This window comes from Phyllobates terribilis, unplaced genomic scaffold (assembly GCF_046119375.1).
Source record: "Phyllobates terribilis strain yellow unplaced genomic scaffold, ASM4611937v1 Scaffold_10__3_contigs__length_209671492, whole genome shotgun sequence".
Classification (NCBI taxonomy): Eukaryota; Metazoa; Chordata; class Amphibia; order Anura; family Dendrobatidae; genus Phyllobates; species Phyllobates terribilis.
Genome location: NW_027362770.1, coordinates 13,287,234 through 13,315,000, shown reverse-complemented (window position 1 = coordinate 13,315,000; position 27,767 = coordinate 13,287,234). Strand labels below are relative to the sequence as shown.

General features: G+C 43.3%; 1 protein-coding gene across 1 annotated transcript in view; it reads right to left on the bottom strand.

Annotated features, from left to right (window-relative positions):
* Positions 1–7,180: 7,180 nt before the first annotated feature.
* PFDN1 (prefoldin subunit 1) overlaps positions 7,181–27,767 on the bottom strand; it is a 40,823-nt gene continuing 20,236 nt past the window's right edge. Inside the window, exons 2-4 of the mRNA XM_073649498.1 lie at positions 14,930–15,096; positions 9,330–9,414; positions 7,181–7,411 (exon numbers count right to left, since the gene is read on the bottom strand). Of these exons, the coding sequence (XP_073505599.1) occupies positions 7,328–7,411; positions 9,330–9,414; positions 14,930–15,096 (336 nt within the window). The 3' untranslated portion in view covers positions 7,181–7,327. The remainder of the gene's footprint in view (positions 7,412–9,329; positions 9,415–14,929; positions 15,097–27,767) is intronic.

Genomic DNA, 27,767 nt, shown 5'->3' with positions numbered 1-27,767 from the left:
TTAATGTCATATTTTTGATTCTGTTCTTCTTCATCTTTTGGCATGTGAAATTGTATGAGCAAGTATTCATATGAATTTATGACCTACTTAAACCTTCGAGGACCTTAAATTTTATTCAATGAAATTTTTTTCCAGTTTAAAACTATGGGACATATATGTGCCTTGGTCCTCAAAGGCTTTTTAAAGGGGCTGCAAACATAAATACAAAAAAAATAATTCAATTAGTGCTTTTTGTGTTCATTTAATTTTTATTTGAAGTCCATTTTTTTATATACCTTGAAATTAAGCCCTATCCCATGGAATGAAGCCCTACCTACATGACATCTGAGAGCTACATGGATCCCGCTTGTGAGGTGCCTGTCCGTCACTACTATTCAGTTTTAGGGTCCACTCACTAAGCCATATATTCTCTCATGCAAGAGAATAGGGCCAATTATGCTAATGACACTCGGCTCAAACTCAGAGCTTCAACTGAGTGTGATCCGATTCTCTCGCAGCACAGATATGGAGAAGATGAAGAACTTACTTTCTCCATCGTCTCTGTGAGTGTTCATCGGACTGCACTTGGATGACATCCGAGTGCAGTCCAATGTTTTACGTGCACCCATAGACTTGTATGGGTGCACATGGTCCTAATATCGAATGAGATTATTTTCTTATGCCAATAATCGCAGATCTGCACTCTCCCATAGTATAACATAGGGCCGAGTCCTATCCGATAAAACATCACAGCATTCGGCCGTGTTATACGACAGTGTGAGCGAGCCCTTAGCGTCAAGGAATATTTACATGCAGATGATGATATTACTCTCCAAGTGTATATTTTTTTAGGCGAGTTCATAGTAAATGCTTTGCCTTTTTGACATGTGATCAACTAAAGAACAAGAAAGATTTAGGACCTCCCCTATAGAGAAACGGAAAATAGTTTGGAGGACTTGCATGTCCTTTTTTATTTATTATCAGAAAATCATAAAAGATCCCGTTTTTTAACCATGCTGTGACTTTCTGCTGAGGGAGAGGGAGAGAGCTGCCCTATTCAGAGTCTGTAATAAGACCTGCAGACAAAAGTGTTGAAGATACAGTCTAATGTGAATTAACAATGAAAAAAAGTTAATTTCACAAATGGCTTGTATTTTTTTTAATACAAACTTTTTTTTGTGTTTACAGCTCCTTTAAAGGGAATCTGTCATCCGGTTTTTGCCACCTAATCTGAGAGCAGCATAATGTAGGGCTAGAGGCACTGATTCCGGTAATGTGTCACTTACTGGGCTGCTTAGTGTTGTTTTGATAAAATCATTGATTTGTCAGAAGGTAATTATCACTAGATGACTAGTAAGTTCTGTAGGACCCCACCCCCATCACTGATCAGTAGATTTCTGTGTACACTGAGCATGGGCAGAAAGCTGCCAATCAGTGGTGTGGGGGGGCTATACAGAGCGCAGCATTCAGAGAGCTGCTAGATCTGCAGCAGATAAAACGGTGATTTTCTCAAAATGACAACAAGCAGCTGAAAAAGTGACACATCGCTGGAATCAGGGTATCTGCCCCAATATTGTGCTGCTCTCAGATGAGGCAGCACAATTAATATTGTGCCAAATTAATTTCCCGTGAACTATCACATGATCTATCACAGGGGATCATGTGACATGTCACGTGATACATCAGGTGTGGGGAGGGGGGGGGGGGGGCCGCGCCTTCTAAACTGCCCGGGGCCCTTGCTACTCTTAATCCACCCCTGAGTATACAGGAGAACTAAATGTCTTCTCAGAGTGTGTCCTCATTATAAAGACGAGGCTAATAATCAGGTGAAATCAATTGCCTATCCTGGCAGTCTTCAAATCAGACCATGGCTAGCAGGGTGGGAAAATGAAAATGCAATATTTTAATTCCATCTCTACAACAATCCAATTTCAAATTAATCCACGGATATATCCATGATCAGATAACATAATTGCTTCTGTGGTTTCAAGTGCAAGAATCTTTGGCCTTGAGATACCACAGAAATGTAATATCAACTTGAACTTTGGAAATGAGTTATGTTTGGTGTGGCTAGGATGGTAAAAATATGCTCACAAACATTGCGGTCAAATGATTCCACTAGGAGGTATCTATGGGAAAAAAGGACATTATTTATATGCAAGAAAAGATGGGGTTTCAAGACATAATTTTAACCATCCTCTTTTCATCTGATCAGAATGGATGGGGAGTCTGTATGGGAACCATAATATTTCATCCAGAGACATCTGGGGTCATACCAGGAGAAACGAGGATTGTACATCTGTCCAAATTTTAGCGTTTCTCCTCTGCAGGTTCTCTGACACTAATCCAATCAGTAAGAGCTTTCTTTATGCCTATTTTTGTGCTGTTTTTCTTTTGTGGATGTCTTTTTTTATTTCATCTCTTTGTAATATTTGTAAGCACTATACCTTGTGACACTTATAAGGGATTAGCGCCATCTCCTGGATCAGCCAGATGCTTCAGGCGTAGTGTTGAGCCACCCCCGTAGTGTTCGGGTTCGGTTCGTCAAACACCAGCATGTTCGCTGAACGGTTCGTCGAACACCGTTAAAACCAATGGCAGGCAAACAAAAACACATAGAAACACATAGAAAACACCTTCAAAGGTGTCCAAAAGCTGACAAACTGCTCAGAAGACACAACTAACACATGGAAAAGTGATAAGTACATATAGTCATGCAAAAAGAAAAGAGGTGGAGGAGTAAAAGGAGGGGGAGACACAGATATAGGCATGTCATGCCCTTCTAAAATCAAGAAAGGCTGGAGTAAAAATCTAAAATCAGCCTACCAACACCCAGTCGTCGTGACAAGAAAATTTAAAAAAGAAATATCTTTAGGTAGAATGGCGGTTCCATTCAGAACACTTTCCTTACAAGACGTAGTGGTATCCCTGTTGGGAGTCGTGCCAAAAACGGAATACAATATATTCAGACTAATCCACCATTTGTCATATCCAAGGGGCAGGTCAGTAAACGACAACATCGACGCGGAACCAAGTACAGTAGTATATACTGTAACTCCTTTGACAAGGCAATCAGGCAGGTCAAGAAGTTGGGAAGGGGCACCCTAATGGCCAAAACAGACATTGAGGGGGCGTTCCGGTTACTTACTACCTGTGCCTCCGAATAGTGTCCGCCTATTGGGCTGCTTCTGGGAAGGAGCATACTATATAGATCTGTTTGCCCATGGGGTGCTCCATATCCTGCTCACTATTTGAGGCGTTTAGTTGCTTCCTCGAATGGGTCATCATGGACGTTTCTAAGGGGGCACATATTATCCATTACCTCGACGACTTCTCATGCCTGGGCCCAAAAGATTCGCCACAGTGTGAATACACGCGGTAGTACACCTGTGAGAAGGAGAGAGCTGGAGGGAGAGCGGACACCACAGAGCCGAGGGGTTAGATGGAGAACGGAAGAAGGAAAGCGGGCGAGGGAGGTAAGGGAGTACGGTGGAAGGCCGACCTGAGCTCCCCCACGTTCCTGTGGGGCAGGGAACAGCCCTGGGAAGAAAAGCCGCTTGCACATTCCTTTGAGGTTACGGGCGCGAGCGGGCAGAGGGACTACGCTGGAGTGTGAAGCCGACATGGCCAGGCCGTTCCTGCCCGTGCGACCTCCGTGTCGCCGGGTTTGTGCCAGAGCCGCGGTGGACCCTGACGGCCAGCCCCCCTCTCCCAATACTGGTGCCTGTCCGCTGGTGGGTCGAGACCCCCCGCGGTGGAGGCAGGTCTAAGCTCTGTAGTTTAAATTGACTCTGTAATTTGAATGAGTACACTTTAAATCCTTTTACAAGGATCTATTGGAGGGCAAGTCTGGTGCCAGCAGCCGCGGTAATTCCAGCTCCAGTAGCGTCCACTAAAGCTGCTGCAGTTAAAAAGCTTTTATAAGGATCGAGCTTGGCGGTCCGCCGCAAGGCATGCTACTGCCAGTCCCAGCCCCTTTGCCTTGGGGCGCCTCCCCGATGCTCTTGACTGAGTGTCCCAGGGGCCTGAAGCGTTTCCTTTGAAAAAATTAAGTGTCCAAAGCACAGGTGGTATAGCTTGCTTAACAGCTGGGCTACTCCGCTGACTAGCAGACACTGCTACTAGGCCCAAAGTATTGCCTGGGCTAGATGTGGTTAAAAATTTGTAATTAGATCTACAGGCGGTGTAGCTTGCTTAACAGCTGGGCTACTCCGCTGACTAGCAGACACTGTTACTAGGCCCAAAAGGATTTCCTGGGTTAGATGCAGTAAAAAATTAGAATTAGATACACAGGCGGTGTAGCTTCCTTCACAGGTGGGCTACTCCGCTGACTACGAGACACTGCTACTATGCCCAAAAGGATTTACTGGGTTAGATGCTGTAAAAAATTGTTATTAGATACACAGGTGGTGTAGCTTGCTTCAGATGGGCTACTCCACTGACTACCAGACACTGCTACAGGCCCAAAAGGATTGGCTGAGCTACATTTCACCAAATGCTGTGAAAAACACTTGCACAGCACTGGCACAGACCTGCCTGGCAAAAAGTGCTATGAACTGCTGTAACCTAGCCCTCAAAAGGACTGCAATTACAACTAGTCCCTACTCCCTAAACCTCTCTCTCTATGTCACTGGAAATTCGCTAGCAATTCACAGTTATACTGTATAGCGCCCACAGCAGCAGCGGTGCTGTCTAACAGTCAGCTGCAGCAGTGAGAAAATGGTGGCGACGGGGAAAATGGCTGGGTCTTATAGGACAAGGACATGACATACACTGCCAATGACACATGCCCTTGCTTGTGTGAAAAAAAGCACTTCGCTCCGTGTGTGCGCTGCTGATAGGCTGACAGACTGCACCGCGCCACTGTAAATGCGGGAAAGAGAAAAAAAAATGGAGATCTTCATTATTCCTGCAGAGATCCATCCCCTGCCCCTCCCCCCGCCCACTCTACACTGAAACTGTCTATTAACATTGATTATCAGCATTACTGAGAAAAAATCCAGTTATGATTTTGGTGCACGAACAGTTATCGAACATAACTTCGAACAGCCGTTTTTTTTGCAAATCATTCGTGTTCGCCGAACGGCTCGAACACCGCCCAAAACAGCTCGAATTTGAGATTGGCGAACAGTTCGAGTCGAACAACGCTCATCTCTATTCAGGCGCTACAAGACAAAGTTCACACCAAGCAAGTTTGATATAACAGGCTGTTACCACAGTTTTATTGGTTCCATATATATTTAACAGCAAAAGGAAATACAAATGATACAAAATAAAATCCTCGGACAGGTGGTCGCTACCTAAACATGCAAATCCTGACTTGTGAGGACTGAGCCCTGTGCACAGACAATTGCTTTACTCACAGCAGAGAGTGATCAGCTTGTGGACTTTGACACTTTTGTACCAGACCTAAGCATTGCAGATAATTAGCCACAATCAAACACCTGGAGTGGCTAATTGAAGCAGGGTAATTACAGTTCCCTGCTACCAAACTGCCTCATTCACGTAATTTTAGTTTATAAAGAGGCCCCCTTCACCAGTTTTAGCATGTTAAACTGGCATTGTCATGAAATAGTGGCTGCAGAGCTGAAAAAAACGTAGTGTTTATTTTTGTAATTTCCCATCTCCATTGTGGAGATATTAGCTTGTAAGGTTTAGTTCCTAATTATGTTAAGTCAAAGGGGCGTTAGTAAAGATTTGTCTCTGGGGGCAGGTACTTTTTCCCCTTGTGACATTGACCAATCATACAAAGGTTTCAAATAGGAATAGAGAAAAGAAAAAAGGACACGCCTGCAGAAAAGTTTAGAACAGGCTTCCTATTGTGTGAAACAAGCTATGTAACGAGGCCCTGTTCTCCTCCGCGATCTCTGCAGCTACTGTGTAGTGTAGACCGGAGCTGTGTGTCATTACAACACCAGTAGCAGCTTTCATCTGAGAGCAGTTAGTGTTAAGAAGCAGTATACGACTCCACAGAAGGATCTCAACTAACGCCCACTTGGGTTATCAGCATACTGCGAGTGGAGCGGGTTCAGCTCCTGAGTCCACTTTCATACTTGCAGACCTCTTTCGAGGATGTTATTTCACATCCTAATGAGGGAAGGGGTTAAGGCTACCCATTTAGCGTTCTAAATGTGCACTTTAAACTATATCCATGGGCGCAAGCCTGTTAAGCTACATAAATTTCCCAACAATCATATCCTTCTCCTTTCCTTGGATAAATGTACAAAAACTATGAAAAAGCATACATAAGTGACGTTCCTATTATAGCACATCCCCCTCAGATAAACTCCTCTCTTAGGAAAAAATAGGGCACCCGTGGCGCAAAACGTAATACTGTATTAGAGTGCCACACTCCTTTTTCTTCTTTGCACAAAGGGTTCTATAAGGGACAGAAGTGATAATGGCATTGGTTATTTCCCCTAATTATCAAATAAATTGGAAATACATTTTATTGGCATCAGATGAAACAAGGACCAATTTTTTATGAGTAAACTGTCACACAAGGATTGAATATGATCTTAGCCAGTGTAAATTTCTATTAACCACCTAAGGTCATGTGATCCAATAGTCTATATATGCAGTTAAAAATAAATAACCTCCAATAACCAGAGTGATACTGTGGTCTGAAGAAAGCTTTTAACCTCCAAAGTAAGGTTATGTGTATTAATGACTACCGGCGGATTTTCTTTGCCCCGCTTAGCAGTTTCTGAACCTGTATGTTTCATTGGGCGGCGAATACAATATTAGCTGTAAAAATGTATTGTGCACGTTTGTTGTTTTATTAGGTTTATTGTATGTATCATGCTGATTATAAGTCACAGGAATAGAGGCAAGATTCTTTTGACATTTTTTGATTCCTACACCCTGGGAAGAAACTTACATTGATAATCATAAATGAAATGTTGCAACCTTGATGTTCGAAGCCCAAGAAAAAGCCAGGCCTTGGCGAAACTCAAGTTGAACTACCGCTCAGTAGATTGTCATGTGGACTTTTATTTTGAGATCTGCCCATTTTAATTGTTTCTATTTCACAATAACAGCACTTAAGATGTACTGTGACAAGTAAAAGGTTAGCCTTTAGTAACTGAATAGCTGTTGACAACTGGTGTCTAACTATCACTCACTAATTAGATAGGGTCACCTTATACTTTTATGAAAAAATGTATGAATGGACTAATTGAAAAAAAAACACACAAATTGCTTTAGCAACATTAAAAAGTTTAATGATAGACTTCAATTAATTTATGCAAAGTCAATATGTAACAAAAAAATTTTAACATAACACATCTGTCATAAAGCTGAAAGTTTCTCAACCATTTCAATACTCAACAGGAACAATTTGGTGCCATTACATTGATTTTCTAGCCAATAACATTTCTCTAATGTTATCTTCAGCTTCTTTCACACTTCTCTCCAGATACGACTTTCTCTGCTGCAAAAAGAAAATACAAGATTGGTATGCTGCAAATACAAAATATTCAAAAGCTAATCGATATGTTAGGGCAGATTCATGAAAAGTATGTAACATAAAACAGCTTACATTTCTTAATTAATCTGAAAGTAAAAATCCTTACAACATGCAGAAAAAAACCCCAAACATCAGATAATTAGATAGAATCTCTTAATTATTTAACTTTGAGTGATGAAAAGAAGGGACTAGCACACATCTGTCCTTGTCAGGTATTGTAGATTATTCATGGAAGTTAACAGGGCTAAGCTGCAATATTACACACAACACACGCAGGGTGGTACGATTTTAGGAAGGAATCATCCAAATCTTTCAAATCTTCAACAATCTATTAAAATACTAACATAACAGTAGTGAGCAGAATAGACAAATTGTTAATCGGAGTTATTTTCTTTCAGCATAATCTGTGCTCCCATGAAAGCATTGCACTACACAGCAAAGAAAAAATGTGTAAAAGTCACTAAATGGGATATTTGTCAATAAGGTGACTTATGATGGATCAACAATTCAACCACACTCATAATAAAAGAGAAAAGTAATGGTGTAATGTAGTATAATTGTGCAACTCCAAAGACTTTTCCATTTTAAGGTCATCGAATAAAGCATTACACTGAAGTTGGCTGAACCTGCCAATAGTCTAATGTGTAAGGTGGCTTCCCAAACATTTCTCTATAGAGGAAGCAGCTTATCATACTGCCAAACAAAAGGATTGGAAGTTGAAAGTCTAAAAGGACTGATTCTACTCTCCCTGGCATATTCTGTCAAGTCATCAATCCATCATCTTTCTGGAGACAAAGTTCTGGCCACTTGAATGGGCGATCCACTTGTTCTAAAGGCCTCGTCACACTTCGGGATCGTTGCAGCGTCGCTATGTGGTCGCTGGTGAGCTGTCAAACAGGCAGGCTCACCAACGATCAGGGGAGCAGCGACATCGTGGAAAGAATCTTTCCACGATGTCCTGCTCCTGGTTACCAGCCTGCTGAAGCAGGAGCAGGCTGGTAACCATGGTAAACAGCGGGTTACTAGGGGCACACACGCACCTAGTAACCCGCTGTTTATCATGGTTACCACTCTGCTACAGTGAGCGGGAGGTTACCGCTCACTTTAGCAGGCTCGTAACCATGATAAACAGCGGGTTACTAAGTGGGCGTGCGCCCCTAGTAACCCGCTGTTTATCATGGTTACCAGCCTGATCACTGCTCCCGCTGGTCACACACAGCGATGTGTGCTGACCAGCGGGAGGGCAACGACCAAAAAAAGGTCCAGGACATTCTGCAGCGATCAGCAACCTCACAGCAGGGGCCTGATCGCTGCAAAGTGTCACACATAGCGACATCGCTGGTGAGGTCGCTGTTGCGTCACCAAAACCGTGACTCAGCACCGATCTCGCTAGCGATCTCGCTATGTGAGACGGGGGCTTAAGTCTCCACTCAGAATTGCTGCCAGATAAGACTAGCTGTAGCCCTCTCAGAAGAACACAAAAGGTGAGCGTTCCTGTGTCTGGAGAGTCAGGAGAGAAAGCTTTGGACTTCTGATTGCTCAGCCAACAGCCATCTCATGTGTCTGGGGCCTTTAGTCCCTTGCTCACTGTTAGGTGTTCTGGGAAGGCTCCTTCTCCAACGTAAGATTTATTCTAGGGCCACGGCCCCACTATCAGTATTCAGTCAGAATTTATTCTCAGGAGTGGGAGACAAAACCAGGAGTGGGTGATAAATGCAGAATTGGTGACTTGTTTCTATTATACCTTTTCTCTGATGGTTCCTCACCTGGTTTTGGCTCCCACTCCTGAGAGAAAATACTGACCGAATACTGATAATGGCGCCTTGGCCTAAGAAACGCTATTTCCAAATTACAACAGAGTGTATAAAAAAAGGGTACCAACCTCTATCTCCGCAATTTTGTCATCTGCAATTTTTTGTTTATTCACGAGCTGACAGTGAATTTTTTCTTTAGTTTGAAGTACAAACCTAAAAAAGGAAGCTCATATTAAAAAGCAAATTGTAATTTGTAATGGAAAACAGTTCTATTAGTTCAAGGTTTTGTGTAAAGTTTACTAAGCAGCTACAAAATATTATTTCTTCTGAAGCAACTTCAAAGACGAAACTGTAAAAGGACCAAGGGCAGAGAAAATAGATTATAAAAAAGCAATACACAGCCTATGTGTCACTTCTCTAACTGTTTGGGATTGTTGTAAAAATAGGAGTAAGGCTACATTCCCAAGATGAGCTTTTAATGTTGCAGAATTTTTGCACAATTTCTGCACCTATTAAGTAAATTAGGTTACTTGCGTTTTTGATGCTGCGTTTTTTGTCTCTTTTTGCTCTATGTCAAGCTAAGCTTCTTTGTTTATCATATTTCCTGGTCTTTGGCTTTGTCAAAACTTGACTGCTTTAGTCATGTGTGGATTACATGGATTTGTATGGTTTCGTCGTGGAAACGCACTAAAAACGCATGTAGTTTTACCTGAGCATTTTCCGCATCTAATGTAAGTCTATGGGAAAAATCTGCACATAAAACTCAGAGTACCTGAAAGAGAAATTGACATGTTGCGATTTGAAACCGTACCGCAGGTTAGTTTACGTTGGGTATAAAGCATTTTTCTATAAATCCCATCTACTTTGCTTTTTGACACAGGGAAAATGCGCAGCGTCAAAAACTCGCCAAAAAGTCATTGGGGGTACATAGCCACTGTTAATATATATTTTTTTACAATGTCACAGTTTTTATTATTCTATGATCTCTTTGCACTGTTTACTTTAGTATTCCATTGCATTAGGTTTCTAGGACCTCTGCTCTATAGTGCCTGTTAAAAATCCAACTAAACCATTATAAAAACTAGGATTTAACAGGATCCACTGCAAAAACTGACCAAAACAATTCAACTAACTTGTGGGGCTGCTTTCCTGGTCGGTTTCCTACTGCATACAAAGCAGTAAGGCATCTTTTTCTTAAAAGGGTTCTCTGGTCATTAGGTAAATCAAGCAGTGGGCAAGAAGAGATAAAACAACAAAAGAATGAACACTATCCATGGCTTAGCTCCCGTGCCAATGGTCTCTGCTGGGCTGGAAGGGATGAAGTCACCTGAATTTACAGTGCTGCTCACCATTATTGGCATCCCTTCATTTTTTTCTTAGACTGTATAATATCTTCAGAAATAAATGTACCAAAGTTATATTCTCAGGATTTTTTTTTATTAGGCACCCCTAATTAATACTTGGTTGCACACCCTTTGGCATTGTTGACAGCCTCCAAACGTTTCTTGTAGCCATCTATAAGCTTCTTGCACTTCTCAGCTGGAATTTTCTCCCACTTTTCCTTTGCAGTTTGTTCAAGCTCTTGAATGTTTGCAGGGTTCTTTTTCCCAATGGCAGATTTCAGCTCACCCCAAAGATTTTCAATGGGATGGAGGTCAGGACTCATTGCTGGCCATTTTAAAACAGTCCATGTTTTCTTTTTCAACGATTCCTGTGTACTTTTGGACGTATGCTTTGGGTCACTGTCTTGCTGGATGACCCATGATCTTTGACTCAAACCAAGTTTTCTTACGCTGGGTAGGACATTACATTTCCCTCTAAAATCTTTTGGCTTGATAACTCTCTGATTTAATGATTCATACGATACGGTCAAGGCCTTCAGTACCAGACGCAGCAAAGCAACCCCACACCAGCATTATGGATCCTCCACTATGCTTAATGGTTGGTAAGGCTTATAAGCTTCATTGCGCCATCTGTGAACAAACTGTTTCTTTGCATTGCCAAAAAGCTCTATTTTTGTTTCATCTGTCCACAGAACAATTTTCCCAGAAGGATTGTGTTTTGTGAAGGTACTCTTTGGCAAAGATCTGTCGTTCCTTTTTATGTAATTTCTTCAGTAATGGCTTCTTCCTTGGCCTTCGGCCTTAAAGCTCTGCTTGGTTTAATGTGCGGCATATGATACTTGTTGAAACCATGACTACAGACTGTTCCAGGTTGGCCATCAGGTCTTTGGATGTTTGACGTGGTGTTTTTTTCACCATTCGCACCAACCTTTGAAGACATCTCTTGTCAATTTTCCTCTTTCCCCTACGTCCAGGGAGGTTCTGGACGGTTCCATGCTTGGCAAAAGTCTTAATAATTACACACTTTTGAAACTGCGATAACAAGGTCTTTGGAGATGGCCTTATACCCTTAGCAAGTCTTGTGTTTACTAGCAGTTCTGATGTCCTCAGACAGCTCCTTTGTCTTAACCATTGTGACAAAGGAACAGGGCCTACCATGTGGCTTTTTAAAACACTGAAGTCACCATTGATTGGCTAATTCATGTAACGTGGGCACAGACAATCACAGGTGAATCTCTTTTGTGATTTCATAGCGGCGTCAAAATGTGTTTCCATACTAAATTAATGTAAAGGGTGCCAATACCAGTGACACAGCAAGCTTTAGGTTTTTCTAATTTTTCCCTCCCATTGTTTTTAGGTTTTAAATTATTGTTTATCATTTGCTCTTTTGTATTTAACACGAGTGCTCCATACAAAAAAAAAACTTTCACTTGATTCATTTTTTTCAGGAGATATTCCATATTATGTACTTAAACTTCATGGGTGCCAACAACGAAGAGCAGGACTGTACATCTTATACTGATTGGCTGCAGGGTCAGGAGCAGCCGCACAGCAGTAAGGTCACTGGAGTTCAGAGACGTGACCACTCACAGCCCGGCACAGACCACCGGAGTGGTAGCGCTCTAGTGGGGAGCCGAGTAGGTAGACAAGTAAACATTCTTTTACTGCTTTAACCCCCTGACTTCCCACTGCCAAAATGATCTTTTCACTGCAGAACTCCTTTAAAGTAGTTATATAAAGTTACACTACAATAGGTGATAACTTACAGATCACTAAAGACCCCTTGGCTATACAGAAGACTGTCTGTAGTGCTGTTGGCACTGATTTGATAGTGTATCAAAAGATGTAGGAGCGAGGAATGGTAACAAACAGGAACTAATGGATGAAAACACTGAGCTTGGAGAAAATGTGCTTACTTTAATAAAACATACTCATAAAGCCCTCTTTAAGGAAATGTGTTATCAGTTTTTTGCCAGCTAATCTGAGAGCAGCAAAGACAAAGACCCGGATTCCAGCAATTGTATGTCTTACTGGGCTGGTTGCTGTAGTTTTGATAATATCCTGATAAGCAATGATTTTATCAGAGGACTAATAAACCTGCTAAAAGGTAGTCCTCCATATTCATGAGCTCATTATGACCCCACCCCCACCAATGAGTGGCAGCTTTCTGCCTATGCACAGTGTACACAGAAAGCTGCTAATCAGTGGTATGGGTGGGGTTATACAGAGCTCAGCTTTCCGAAAACTGGAAGATCTGCAGCAGAAAAAAATGATTTCATCTAAACCACAGGACGAAGTCCAGTAAGTGACACCTTGCTGGAATCAAGGTCTTTGCCCCTACATCTTGCTGCTGTCAGAGGGGATAGCAAACTCTTGGTGACAGATTCCCTTTAACTAGAATGTTCAGGGATTGTCACATTGTCCATGCTGTCAGTTGTTTCTTACTTTCTCATTAACGCCGGGCTCATTTTAGATGTTTTTTTCCTTATATCAGCAAAACGGATCTATTCTCCAATATCAGCCTCCATCTTATGCCACTGTATATTCAAATGGCATAAAGTGGCCACCGACCAGGGCTGTGGAGTCGGTATAAAATGGACCAACTCCTGACTCCTAAAATATATAATAACTTGGGTACAGTAGTTTAATGCAGTTTGTGGGGAATATTTTTATAAGAATTTGGGAAAGTTATGAAATGTCCTATAAATGTCTGTCCTATTCCTGATCTAAGGGTCTAGACTTTTAGCTGAGATTAATCTGTGCTACAGTAAATTTATCACTTAAACATGAGCCAAGTATGAGGGAGTCGGAGTCTAAGTTGGAGTCAGTGGCATGGAAATTGAGGAGTCGGAGGTTTGGCTTACAGACTCCACATCCCTGCCACCGACACTCATTAAAAAAATAAAAACCCTTTACCACATTCCTCTATATGAAAACGCACAGCAGATGACGCTTCCCTACTTACCAAAAAGGAAAAGGTATGCTGACACATAATGCAACAGTTCCAACAAGTTTTGTAATGAAAGACGTATTGGCATCCTGCTCTTAGTACTCAGTCAAGGGTTAACCAATTTGACCCTAAACTAAAATTTCAATAATTAGGGCTCGCTCCCACTTGCGATGCAATTGGGCGAGAGCAATCTGATAAAAAATTGGATTGCACTCGCCCCAATGTTATCCTATAATGCAGCTCACATCTGCGATTATTCTCTCACTAGATGGTGGCCCGATTCTAACGCATCGGGTATTCCAGAATATGTATGTGGCCGACCGGACACAATTAGCAGAGCGGTGTTTAAATTTGGCGCCAAAATCGCTGATTGGTTGCAGTTGCCGGCCGCGACCAATCAGCAAAGCGGTGTTTAAATTTGGCGTAAAAATCGCTGATTGGTGACGGCCGGCGGCCGCGACCAATCAGCAGAGCGGGTTTTAAATTTGGCGCCAATAATGCTGATTGGTTGCGGCCGGCGACCGCGACCAATCAGCAGAACGGCGTTTAAATTTTCCTTCCACATCGCTGATTGGTCGCGGGCGTCGACCGCGACCAATCAGCGTCGTATTAGTGAGGACCGGGGAACGGCGCTGCTTGTGCGGCTACTTCCGCTGCGAGAAGCCGGGAGATGAGCGGCTGCTCGCAGCAGAAGCATCCCGACCGGCCCCGCCGCTCCCTGGTCCTCCGTTCACACTTGCCGTCCGGAGATCAGCGGGCCAAGCCGCTGATTTCCCGACGTTAGCCGCATGGAGGTGAGCGGCGCCGCCTGTCGGGGTACTTGAGCTGCCAGCAGAGGGGAGATGAGAGGCTAGCGCCGCTCATCTCCCGGCTGCATCACCGCTGACCTCAGTGCGGCATATGAGCCGCTAACGGCCGCCATCTTTTTCTGAAATCCCGCGTCGCTGATTGGCCGCGGCCAGACCAATGAGCGACGCGGGATTTCCTAGACAGATAGACAGAGAGACAGACAGAAAGACAGACAGAAAGACAGACGGGATAAGACAATTATATATATAGATGCCGATTTTGCATGAGAAAACAATCGCACCTTGCTGCGATTGCATCCCTGAATTAGATTGCACGCACCCATATGTGTCCAAGGGTGCGTGTGAAACATCGAACTGCACTCAGATATCACCCGAGTGCAGTGCGAATCCCGTGGATTTCAGCAATAGAGGAGACGGAGAAATGTCTCTCTCCGTCTCGTCCGCACCTGTGCTGAGATTCTCTCATACGAGATGATCAGAGCACAGAGCACTGACACTCGGCTCACGCTCACAGCAGAGGAGGAGCCGAGTGTCATTAGCATATCGCATCCGATGTGATACGCTAGTGGGACCCCGGCCTTACAGTGATTGTTTCAAGCATGAATACAGAAAAGATATTTACTTACATCCTTCCTATACCTTCATACATTGGTGTTTCATCGGGCAAGTTCTTAATTTCGGTGTTGGTAAGATGAGCATGTTTCTTTGTTCTATTTAACTGTTCAATCTGAAGATCAGCAAGCTTCACCTTTTGTTGCGTGTCAATAACTTTTGTCTGAAGTTCTGTAAAAGCCTATGATGAACAAAAGAATATAACAAAGAACTAAAACATTTGCCTACTAGGGATCGCTGGGATCAGGGTCTCTACCCCTACATTATACTGCTCTCTGATTACATAGCAAAAACCTGATGACAGCAGGTCCACTGTAAGATCAGTATGGCATATTTATGTGAAAAAAGAAAATTTAAAATCAGAGAGTGCACAGATGTAGCAGAGCTGAGCATGTGCTTCAGTCCAGCTACATGTGGGCACACTATGATTTTACAATATTTCTGGTCTGACTTAGGGATGCAGCAGCTATGCACTCTGATTTTACATAAGCTTAAAGCACAATGTTAACTCTACATAAGAAGAGATTAGATTATAAAATCCTGGGGCCCAATTCTTAAAACTGATACTGCTGGAGTAAGTTGTGCCTAATTCATTAGGAATGGCATGACTCTTAAAAGGAACCTGACAGCTCTCCTATGCCCTCCAACCCACCAACATTAGACTATTTGTTGCTAAATACCCTGCCTGACATCAAGTCCCATGTTTAACCCCTTCAAACCCCGGGCCATTTTCCATAGTTTTTCTCATTTTTTCCTCCCCTTCTTGCAAGAGCCATACATGTTTTATATTTCACTCAATATGGCCATGTGCGGGCGTGTATTTTGTGGGCAGAGTTGCACTTTTGAATGACACCACTGATTTTTACCACATAGTGTACTTGAAAACGGGAAAAAATTCCAAGTGCGGTGAAATTGCAAAAAAAAAAAAAGTGCAATTCCAAAATTGTATTTACCATGTTCACTGTATGATAAAACTGACCTGGCAATATCATTCTTCATGTCAGAAAGAGTATACAGATATCAAACACGTCTGTTATTTTTTATTTAAGCGGTGAAAAAAAAAATCTGAACATTTGTGTGAAAAAAAGTTTTTGCCATTTTCCGAGACCCATTTTTAAATTAGCTGTTACATGAGGGGAAAAATGCGGGCTCAGCATCGGAGCCCGTATCAAAAAACAAGGGACACAACATATTATGTATATATGCGTCATATGTCGTGAAAGGGTTAAAAAAAAGGCTTTAGAAACTTTGTGCTTCATATGCTAATTAGGCCTTTGTCTAGTCCATGGGGCTGTTGTTTTCCCCAGACAATTTGGCCCTCTCAGCATACTATCACGTCCTGAGGGCATGATAACATGATTTACAAGAGACCTGCTCTCTCCAAAACTCTGGCATGCGTGCAGCTTTCTTCACCTACATCGTTGCTCTTCTGAAACTGGGTGTACACTTCCCGGCTTCAGGGGCGCACTGCACATGTCCAAAAATGAGGAAGACGCTCTGCGAGGGCTTACTAGTCTGGGAAAAACAAAACCCCATCAACTAGTCAAAGGGCTAATTAGCATATGAAACGCAAACTTTAGAAAGCCTTTTTTTTAAACATGACTCTAGGTGTTAAACACTATAGAGGGCTGGTTAGGCAGGGTATTTAGCAACAAATAGTCTCATGTTGGCAAGTTGGAGGGCATGGGAGAGCTGTCAGGTTCTCTTTAATGGACTAGGAGAATCTTACAACTGATGTGTACCTCTGCCAGAAATGTTACTCCAGTCAATGACACGAGTACATTTCTGGCGTAATTTATGCCACCAAAGTAGCATCAATTTTAATGGCTTCACTGGGTGGGCCTTGCTGCTCCTCTCCAACCTATGCCCACTTTGGCAGAGATGGTCAGAAGCTGCATAAAATTTTCTGCAAAACTGAAATGTCATAAAACATTTGCACAAGTCAAGGTGTTTTGCACCGGAAAACAAGCAAAGCACCTTGATGATTGAGGCCAACAGTGTTCATATATAGCAGAGTCAAGGTTCTTGCTAACGTTCTAGATGAAACTATAAATCTTAATTTTATTTACCGTATTTTTCAGACTATAAGACGCACCAGACCATAAGACGTACCCCAAATTTTAGGGTGGAATATAAAACAAAATATTTTTTATAAGATGTAGGTCCGTCTTATTGTCTGAATAGATATCTTACCTGGGGGGCGGTGGAGGCAGAGTCCTTCAGGAAGCTGGTGCTCCAGCAGCGGGGAGTTGCGATGGAGGTGGAGCAGGATGGCAGGACCCTCCGTTTCCTCCCTCAGGAACCTGGTGGCTGCAGCAGAAGAGGTAAGATAGCTGGGGGCCGGCGTGGCAGAGCAGCGTGCTCAGCCATCTTCCTGAAGCAGTGATCTACAGGAAAATGGCCGCCCGAGCCATCAGTCTGCGCATGCACTGGCTCGAGCGGCCATTTTTCTGTAGATCACAGCTTCAGGAAGATGGCTGTGCACACCAGAAAGCTGCGCCGCTCTGCCACGCCGTTCCGCTCTGCCCTGCCACACCGCTCACCAGGGCCCAGCCAGACACCGGCCCACAGCATCTCACCTCTACTGCTGGGTTCCCGAGGGAGGGAGGGAATGGAGGGCCCTGCGATCCTGCTCCATCACCACCATAACTATCAGGTAAGCTCTGCGTTCGGACCATAAGACCAGGGCTGTGGAGTCGGAGTCGTGGAGTCGGTATAAAATGGACCAACTCCCGACTCCTAAAGTATATATAATAAATTGGGTACAGTAATTCAATGTAGTTTGTAGGGAATATTTTTTTCATAAGAATTTGGGAAAGTTATGAAATGTCCTATAAATGTCTGTCCTATTCCTGATCTAAGGGTGTAGACTTTTAGCTGAGATGAATCTGTGCTACAGCAAATTTATCACTTAAAGGGAACCTGTCACGTCCTAGCTGCCCTCTTGACTGCCCCCATAGCGTTGTTAGTGAGGCAATGTGCATCACTATCAAGCTGTTTTAATGAAAATTGGTGGTAGTATAATGATTTGATAACGTTTAATATACGTAGATCCTACCTGCGTTTTCAGTCATAGGGGCGGCTTGTCATATTCAGTCACGGGCAGACACAGCATTCACTCACTGCTGGTGCCGCCCATGTATTTGAATCCTGCTCCCAGCAAGCGCTGATATTGTGGAGCGCAGGCGCACTTATATATGTCCGGCCGCCTGCGCAGTGAGGCTGTGTGATTACCAGCTTCACTGAAAAGGGGAATAGAGCATCATGGCGTCATAGGATAAAATCATTATAGCTGCACCAATTTTCATGAAAACAGCTTGTTAGTGATACATACTGCATCACCAACAATGCTATGGGGGCAGTCTAGAGAGCAGCTAGGACGTGAAAGGTTCCTTTAAACATGAGCCATGTATGAGGGAGTCGGAGTCGTGGAGTCGGTGTCATGGACATTGAGGAGTTGGAGGTTTGGCTTAACGATGACACAGCCCTGTTTGTAATGGTGATAAAATGTCTCCATTCTGGCTATTGATGAGGGTTCCGGCGATGAGACAACACTGATCAGCACGTTATAACCTATCTTCTCGATAGGTGAGAAGTTGTTTTTGAAATCTGACCACTGTCAGTGTATGTGATAATAACTCTGGAACGCTTCAACAGTTACCAGTGATTCTAAGACTTTTTTTTTTTTGTGACACATTGCTCTTTATGTTAGTGGTAAATTTACGTTGATATGTTATGCGCTTATGAAAATTTTGGCAACAATTGTACAGACCAGGGGAGGAGTCCTGAGGAGATAATTTGCATATTCCCACTGCATTTTGGGATAAGTGAAGAGTCTCCGCGAGCTCAAAGAACACTGGATTTTGGCCGTTGGAGCTGAAAGGAGGACATCGGTAAACCAGGGGAGGAGTCCTGAGGAGATATTTGCATATTCCCACTGCATTTTGGGATAAGCGAAGAGTCTCCGCGAGCTCAAAGAACACTGGATTATGGCCGTTGGAGCTGAAAGGAGGACATTGGTAAACCAGGGGAGGAGTCCTGAGGAGATAATTTGCATATTCCCACTGCATTTTGGGATAAGCGAAGAGTCTCCGCGAGCTCAAAGAACACTGGATTTGAATTTTGGAGCGTTTTTCACTGTTTTCATAACATATTAACAATAAGAACATGGAAGAGTCCAGGAGCCATTTGGTGAGCTGCATATGCTGCTACATGTTCACAGACTTGCCAGTGGAAAAGCCAAACTTCACATGCCAGAAATGCAAGCTTGTGTCCCTGTTGGAGGAAAAGTTGTGAAATCTAGAAGAGAGGTTAACTACCTTGAAAATCATTAAGGAAGGTGAAGAGTTCTTAGAGCAGAATTATCTCTTCATTATACAGAAAGAGAAGAAATTCGAACTGCACCTGACGAAACAGAGGAATGGAAGCATGTGACCCACAAAAGCAGGAGGATCGAGAGGCAGTCAGCACCCATACTGCTCAGGAACCAGTACCAGGCTCTCACGCAGGAGAACCATGAAGAAATACAGCAAGATAAGACTTTGCACACAATGAATAACCTTGTAAGCCCTCAGAATCCTCCTGGATGGAGAAAGAAAAATGTTGTGAAGAAAAAACGGAGAGTGGTGGTGATGGGGGATTCCCTGTTGAAAGGAACAGAGGCCACTATCTGCAGACCAGACATAACCTCAAGAGAAATGTGCTGTCTTCCAGGAGCAAAAATTAAAGATGGGTCTGACAGGATATCAAGACTCTTCAGACCTATAGATCACTACCCATTCCTGCTAATACATGTGGGGACAAATGACACCGCAAGAAAGGATCTGGAAACCATCTGTAGTGACTTTCAAGAATTAGGCAAGAAAGTGAAAGAATTGGGAGCGCAGGTGGTCTTCTCATCCATCCTCCCAGTGGATTGCCATGGAACAATGAGGTGGAATAAGATTCTACAGGTGAACAACTGGCTACGTCGATGGTGCCATCAACAAGGATTTGGATTTCTGGATCACGGAATGAATTACCTATATGATGGACTACTTTGCTAGAGATGGAGTGCCCCTTACGAAGACTGAAAGTATTTGGAAGTCGCCTTGCTACACTCATCAGGAGAGATTTAAACTAGAACAATGTGGGAAGGGAAGCAAAAGGCCAGAAAAAGCCATACAGCTGACAAAAACTATTGAGATCTCTGCTACTGGAAGTGGAAAGAAAGAACAAAGACAAAAAAAATCTAAATAATAAAAATATGGGAGGAAGAGAAACCAATCACAAACTAAAATGTTTTTATACAAATGCACAAAGCATGGGCAACAAACAAGGAGAATTGGAACTACTAACGCAGGAAAAGAAATATGATGTGATTGGAATGACTGAAACTTGGTGGGACGATACACATGATTGGAATACAAGGCTAAAAGGATACAAGAAGCAGACTTGATAAACGAGGAGGAGGTGTCGCATTGTATGTTAGAAAAGCGTATATCTGCACAGAGATTGAAGCTTCAGAGACTGGGAGTTCTGTGGAAACTGTTTGGGTAAGAATACAAGGAGAGAACAGCGGAAAGGACACCATTGTAGGCATTTACTACAGGCCACCTGGGCAAGCTGAAGATATGGATGAACTCTTTATGTATCAAATGACCAAGTTCTCCAAAAAATATGACGTAGTGGTCATGGGAGATTTCAACTATCCAGACATTTGTTGGGAATCTCTCTCAAGTAAAACTAACAGGTCAAGCAAATTCTTATCCTCTCTTGCTGACAACTTTATCTTCCAAAAAGGTAGGGGAGAAAACAAGGGGATCTGCTACTTTGGATCTAATCCTTATAAACAGGGAGGAAATGGTTGAGGAGATAAAAGTGGCTGGGACCCTAGGAGGCAGCGATCATGCTATTATAGAATTTTGGATAACGAGAGGAGAAAGACATGTGAAGACTCAAACTTCAAGGTTAGATTTCAGAAAGGCAGATTTTAAGTGACTCAGAAAGAGAATAGGAGGGATCCAATGGCTGGATGTCCTTAAGGACAAAAATGTCCAGGAAGGATGGGAAATTTTTAAAAATGAGATTCTCAAAGCACAATCGTTAACAATCCCGAAAAGTAGGAAAGATGGGAAGCATTTAAGGAAACCAGGATGGATGAACACAGAACTTAAACACATGCTAAAAAGAAAGAAAGAAATGTTTATCAAATGGAAAGAGGGAGGCATATGTAAAGAAGATTATAATGCAGTCTGCAGATCCTGCAGGGCACGTATCAGGTTAGCTAAAGCTGACAATGAATTAAGGCTTGCAAGAGATGTCAAAAGCAATAAAAAAGGATTTTGGGGGTATGTCAAAAGTAAAAGAAAAGTCAAAGATGCTATAGGATTTTTACAGGATGAAATTGGTGAAATGGTAAGAAAGGATGTTGAGAAGGCAGAACTTTTTAATTCCTATTTTGCATCAGTTTTCTCTCAGAAAGAAAATGTAACATCAACTGATCTTCACTGTCCTATTAAAGGAATAGAAGAATCCAGGTTATCTGTAAACAGAAAGACTATGAGGGAATATTTAGCTAACATAAATGAGTTCAAGTCTCCAGGTCCAGATGAATTACACCCCAGAGTACTGGAGGAGATCGTAGAAGAAATTTTAGAACCACTCTCCATAATCTTTGAAAATTCTTGGAGAACAGGAGAAGTCCCAGAAGACTGGAGAAGAGCAAATGTTGTTCCTATCTTCAAAAAGGGGGAGAAGGTGGACCCAGGGAACTATAGGCCAGTGAGTCTGACTTCTATACCAGGAAAGATCTTTGAACAAATTATTAAACAACATGTATGTAAGTACCTGTATAAGAATGAAGTGATTAACCAGAGTCAGCATGGGTTTGTAACTAACAAGTCATGTCAGACTAACTTAATTTCCTTCTATGACAGAATCATTGACTGGGTAGATCAGGGAAATGCTGTAGATATAGTATATCTTGACTTCAGCAAAGCATTTGACAAAGTATCTCACACCATCCTTATTGAAAAAATGACCAAGTATGGAATGAACAAGGCAACTGTTAGGCTATGTGCCCACGATGCAGAAATGAAGCAGAAAATTTCTGCAGCATTTCTGCATCTCCCTGGCAGAAAAAAATGCATGCAGATTGTGCATGCGTTTTTCCTGCAGAATACATGCGGATCCACATGCGGGTTCACATGCGTTTCCGCATGCAGATTGACAAGCGCTTTCCAGGCGATAGCATCACTTGGAAAGTGCTTGACAACTAGGTCACACTGTATAAATCCATGCAAACAGCATGGATTTATACAGTGTGAACAGTAAAAATTAAAACAAATAAAGCTATACTCACCCCCGAGACCCCGGCGTGGCTGCAGCGCTGCTTCCTGGCTCGTTCCCGGCTGCCGGCATATCGCGAGACAGAGCGGTGAAGGGCCTGCGGTCACATGACTGTGAAGTCACCGAAGGTCCTTCAGCGTTGCTGGCATTCAGAGAGAAGACGCCGGACAGGTGAGTATAAACTTTATTTGTTATTTTATACTTTTTTTACAGGTACAATGGTACCCAGGTCTGGATGAGAGTCTCCTCTCCTCCAGAACTGGGTACCATCCGCACATAGAGACGCATAGAAGCCGCTTGTAAAAATGTACAGTCGCGGTTTCTGTGCGTCTCAATGCAAGTCAATGGCGGGAGTTCCGCTGCACTTCCGCAAAATTAAATGACATGCTGCGGATTTTTGTACGCAGCATAAACGCTGCGGAAAAATCCGCAGCATGTGCATAGAACATGCGGAATCCCCTTGGGGACCATGGGGTGCGGATTACCTAGCGTTTTACAAGCGTTTCCGCTGCGGAAATTCCGCAGCATAAACGCTTGAAAAACGGTACGTGGGCACACAGCCTTAGGTGGATTCATAATTGGCTTAGTGATCGGACTCAAAGAGTGGTCGTAAATGGCTTCACATCCAGTTGGATGAATGTCTCAACAAGTGGGGTACCACAGGGCTCCGTCCGGGGACCTGCATTGCTCAACATCTTTATCAATGATTTAGATGAAGGAATTGAGGGTAAGCTGATTAAAACTGCTGATGACACAAAGCTAGGAGGGATAGCTAACACTAGAGAAGAGAGAGAGAGGATTCACAAAAAGACCTAAATAAACTGGAGCAGTGGGCAGCAACTAACAGAATGTTTTTTAACAGGGAAAAATGCAAAGTACTACATCTTGCAATAAAAATGAAAAAAGCATATACAGAATGGGAGGAATAGAGCTAAGCAACAGTACATGCGAAAAAGACTTAGGTATACTAATAGATCATAGACTGAACATGAGTCAACAGCGTGATGCAGCAGCAAAAAAGGCAAATACAATTCTGGGATGTATTAACAGAAGCATACAGTCCAGATCACGTGAAGTCATTATCACACTTTACTCCTCTTTGGTCAGACCTCATCTGGAACACTGTGTTCAGTTTTGGGCACCACATTTTAAAAAAGACATCGACAAACTGGAGCAAGTTCAGAGAAGAGCGACCAGAATGGCGACCGGTCTACAAACCATGTCCTATGAGGAACGGTTACAGGATTTGGGAATGTTTAGCTTGCAAAAAAGAAGACTGAGAGGAGACTTAATAGCTGTCTACAAATATCTCAAGGGCTGTCACATTGTAGAAGGATCATCTTTATTCTCATTTGCACAAGGAAAGACTAGAAGCAATCGGATGAAACTGAATGGGAGGAGACACAGATTAGATATTAGAAAAAACTTTTTGACAGTTAGGGTGATCAATGAGTGGAACAGGCTGCCACGACAGGTGGCGAGTTCCCCTTCAATAGACATCTTCAAACAGAGGCTGGACAGATATCTGTCTGAGATGATTTAGTGAATCCTGCTTTGAGCAGGGGGTTGGACCAGATGACCCAGGAGGTCCCTTCCAACTTTACCATTCTATGAGATGTACAAAATACTTAATAAATACCGTATTTTCGGACTATAAGACGCACTTTTTTCCTCTGAAATTTTGGAGGAAAGTGGGGGGTGCTTCTTATAGTCCAATATATATGCTGTGGGTGGTGTGGGAGGAGCGGCAGCGGAGCAGGGCACAGGAGGCAGCAGCCCCGTGTTGCAGCCTACATTGTGCCCACTACTAAATAAAATGAATATTCACTGCTCCCCACGCCCATGGGAGTGGATTGTAGTGAATATGCATTGTATTTAATAGGGGGCACGCACACAGCAGAGCAGCAGCAGGAGCCGCGCTGCGGGTACAGTGCGCTATTAAGGAGAGTGAATGGTCACTGCTCCCACTTCCATAGTCCCGGCATGGGGCGCAGTGACTATTCCGGCACAGCATCTCACAGTGTGAGGGCGCATGGCAGTTAAGCCATGCATGGCTCACACAGTGAGATCCCTGTCGGACGCAGTGCTGGAGGAGAGAGGAGGTGAGTATGATTGTTTATTTGTTTGTGTGCAGCATGATGTGGATCAGAGGGTGCCAAGCATACCAGGATGAGGGCTGAAGGGTGCCATACATACCAGGATGAGAGGTGCAATACACACCACGATGAGGGGTGAAGGGTGCCATACACATCAGGATGAGGGGTGAAGGGTGCCATACACATCAGGATGAGGGGTGAAGGGTGCCATACACATCAGGATGAGGGGTGAAGGGTGCCATACACATCAGGATGAGGAGTGAAGGGTGCCATACACATCAGGATGATACACATCAGGATGAGGGATGAAGGGGGCCATACACATCAGGATGAGGGATGAAGGGGGCCATACACATCAGGATGAGGGATGAAGGGGGCCATACACATCAGGAAGAGGGGTGAAGGGGGCCATACACATCAGGAAGAGGGGTGAAGAGTGCCATACATACCAGGAAGAGGGGTGAAGGGTGCCATACATACCAGGAAGAGGGGTGAAGGGTGCCATACATACCAGGAAGAGGGGTGAAGGGTGCCATACATACCAGGAAGAGGGGTGAAGGGTGCCATACATACCAGGAAGAGGGGTGAAGGGTGCCATACATACCAGGAAGAGGGGTGAAGGGTGCCATACATACCAGGAAGAGGGGTGAAGGGTGCCATACATACCAGGAAGAGGGGTGAAGGGTGCCATACATACCAGGAAGAGGGGTGAAGGGTGCCATACATACCAGGAAGAGGGGTGAAGGGTGCCATACATACCAGGAAGAGGGGTGAAGGGTGCCATACATACCAGGAAGAGGGGTGAAGGGTGCCATACATACCAGGAAGAGGGGTGAAGGGTGCCATACATACCAGGAAGAGGGGTGAAGGGTGCCATACATACCAGGAAGAGGGGTGAAGGGTGCCATACATACCAGGAAGACGGGTGAAGGGTGCCATACATACCAGGAAGACGGGTGAAGGGTGCCATACATACCAGGAAAAGGGGTGAAGGGTTCTATACATACCAGGAAAAGGGGTGAAGGGTGCCATACATACCAGGATGGGGATGAGGGGTGCCATACATACCAGGAAAAGGGGTGAAGGGTGCCATACATACCAGGAAGACGGGTGAAGGGTGCCATACATACCAGGAAAAGGGGTGAAGGGTGCCATACATACCAGGATGGGGATGAGGGGTGCCATACATACCAGCGGCAGAGGAGCGGGGCACAGGAGGCAGAAGTCCCCTGCTGCAGCCTACATTATGTCCGCTACTAAAGAAAATGAATACTTACTGCTCCTCACGCTCATAGGAGTGGATTGCAGTGAATATACATTGTCTTTAATAGCAGGCACACAGACCGCAGAGCAGCAGCAGGAGCCGTGCTGTGGGTACAGTGCACGCGCTATTAAGGAGAGTGAAGGGTCACTGGTCCCCCACGTCCATAATCCCGGCGTGGGGCACAGTGACTATTCCAGCACAGGATCTCACAGTGTGAGGGCGCATGGCAGTTACGCTATGCATGGCTCACACAATGAGATCCGTGTCGGACGCAGCGCTGGAGGAGAGAGGAGGAGAGTATGAATGTTTATTTTTTTGTGTGCAGCGTGATGTGGATCAGAGGGTGCCAAGCATAACAGGAAGAGGGATGAAGGGTGCCATACATACCAGGATGAGGGATGAAGGGTGCCATACATACCAGGATGAGGGATGAAGGGGGCCATATATACCAGGATGAAGGATGCAATACATACCAGGAAGAGGGATGAAGGGTGCCATACATACCAGGAAGAGGGGTGCCATGCATACCAGGATGGGGGATATTATCAGAATTGGGGGACATTACCCCTATAACACTGTCAGAAGCAGACCTCCTCCCCCTTAACAGGGCATCATGACCACATTTTTTGTTTACATTTTTTTTCTATTTTTCTCCCCTAAAACCTAGGTGCGTCTTATGGTCTGAAAAATATGGCAATATTTCCCATATGTCTACTTTACAGCTACTTCATTTTGCAAATGTCATTTTATTTTGTTAGGATATTAGAGGGGTTAAATGTTTAGCAGCAATTTCTTATTTTTTCAACAAATTTACAAAACCTGTTTCTTTAGGGACTTATTCAGATTTAAATGGACTTTGATGAACCTGTATATTGGAAACTCCCCAAAAGTGATACCATTATAACAATCGCACCCCTTAAATATTTAAAAAAACATTGTCAGGAAATGTTTTATCCCTTCAGGTGCTACACAGGAATTAATGCAAAGTGGAATGAAATTTTTTTTTTTAAGTTTCCTCTAAAATGTTGCTTTAGCCTCAATTTTTTCACTTTTACAAGGAATAGCACGAGAAAATGGACCCCACAATTTGTTTCTGGACACGCCGGTATCCCACATGTGGTCAGAAACCTCTGTTTGGACAAACAGCAGGGCTAGGAAGGGAAGGCAAATTATTTGAATTTTGGAACACAAAGTTGGCTGAAATAGATTGCCAGCACCATGTTGCATTTGCACAGCCTATAAGGTGCCAAAATAGCAGAAAACCCCCACAAGTAACCCCATTTTGGAAATTACACTCTTCAAGGATTTTATCCAGAGGTATAGTGAGTAGGGGGATGAGCAGACCTGTGGAAGTTCGCGTTATGGTACTAGAGCTGTACCCGAACTTGAATCTGAACCTGAACCCCACTGAAATCAATATGGACTCGAATTTTGGAGCTGAATACCCTCTCTCAGTTCCTCTCTCTTGTGAAGTTGTGTGCCCAAAACAAAGCAAAGAGGTTTCATTAAGGCTGCTGCAGACCCACAAGAAAATGCAGGATGAATAAATAAGAAAGAATGTTGTTGTTTTTTTTCTGCACTGCAGGAATACCAGCATTGAGATTGGAGATAGTCAGTGGATGTAGCCAGTACACCAGGAGATTTTGATTGAGTTCTTTATTTGTCGACGCGTTTTGAAGTTAGCACACGTCATCCTCAGGACAAACCACAGTAACACGACAAAGCCCACGTGCAGGTATAAATAGACACTACCTTCAAATAAGTGGGCAAAAAAAAAGACACATGGGGTGTCAGATGACTTGTCAATTTGAATGAAGTTTGTCGAGAAAAAAACAGTTTACATGAATTTAATATAAGCAATACTTATGAAAAATAAATAAATAAATAAATAAATAAATAAATATATATATATATATATATATATATATATATATATATATATATATATATATATATATATATATATATATATATATATATATATATGATGTGTGATCATTGTGAGAAAGAAAATATTAGGTGAATGCTGAGGGTGGAACGAGCCATGAGAATGCGAGTAGTAAGTGGTATAGAAGGGTTGTGGTGGGAAAATAGATGGAGAAGTTGAGATCTATTGTAACAAAAAAAAAAAAACGCAAGTAAATTCTCCTGGTGTCCTGGCTC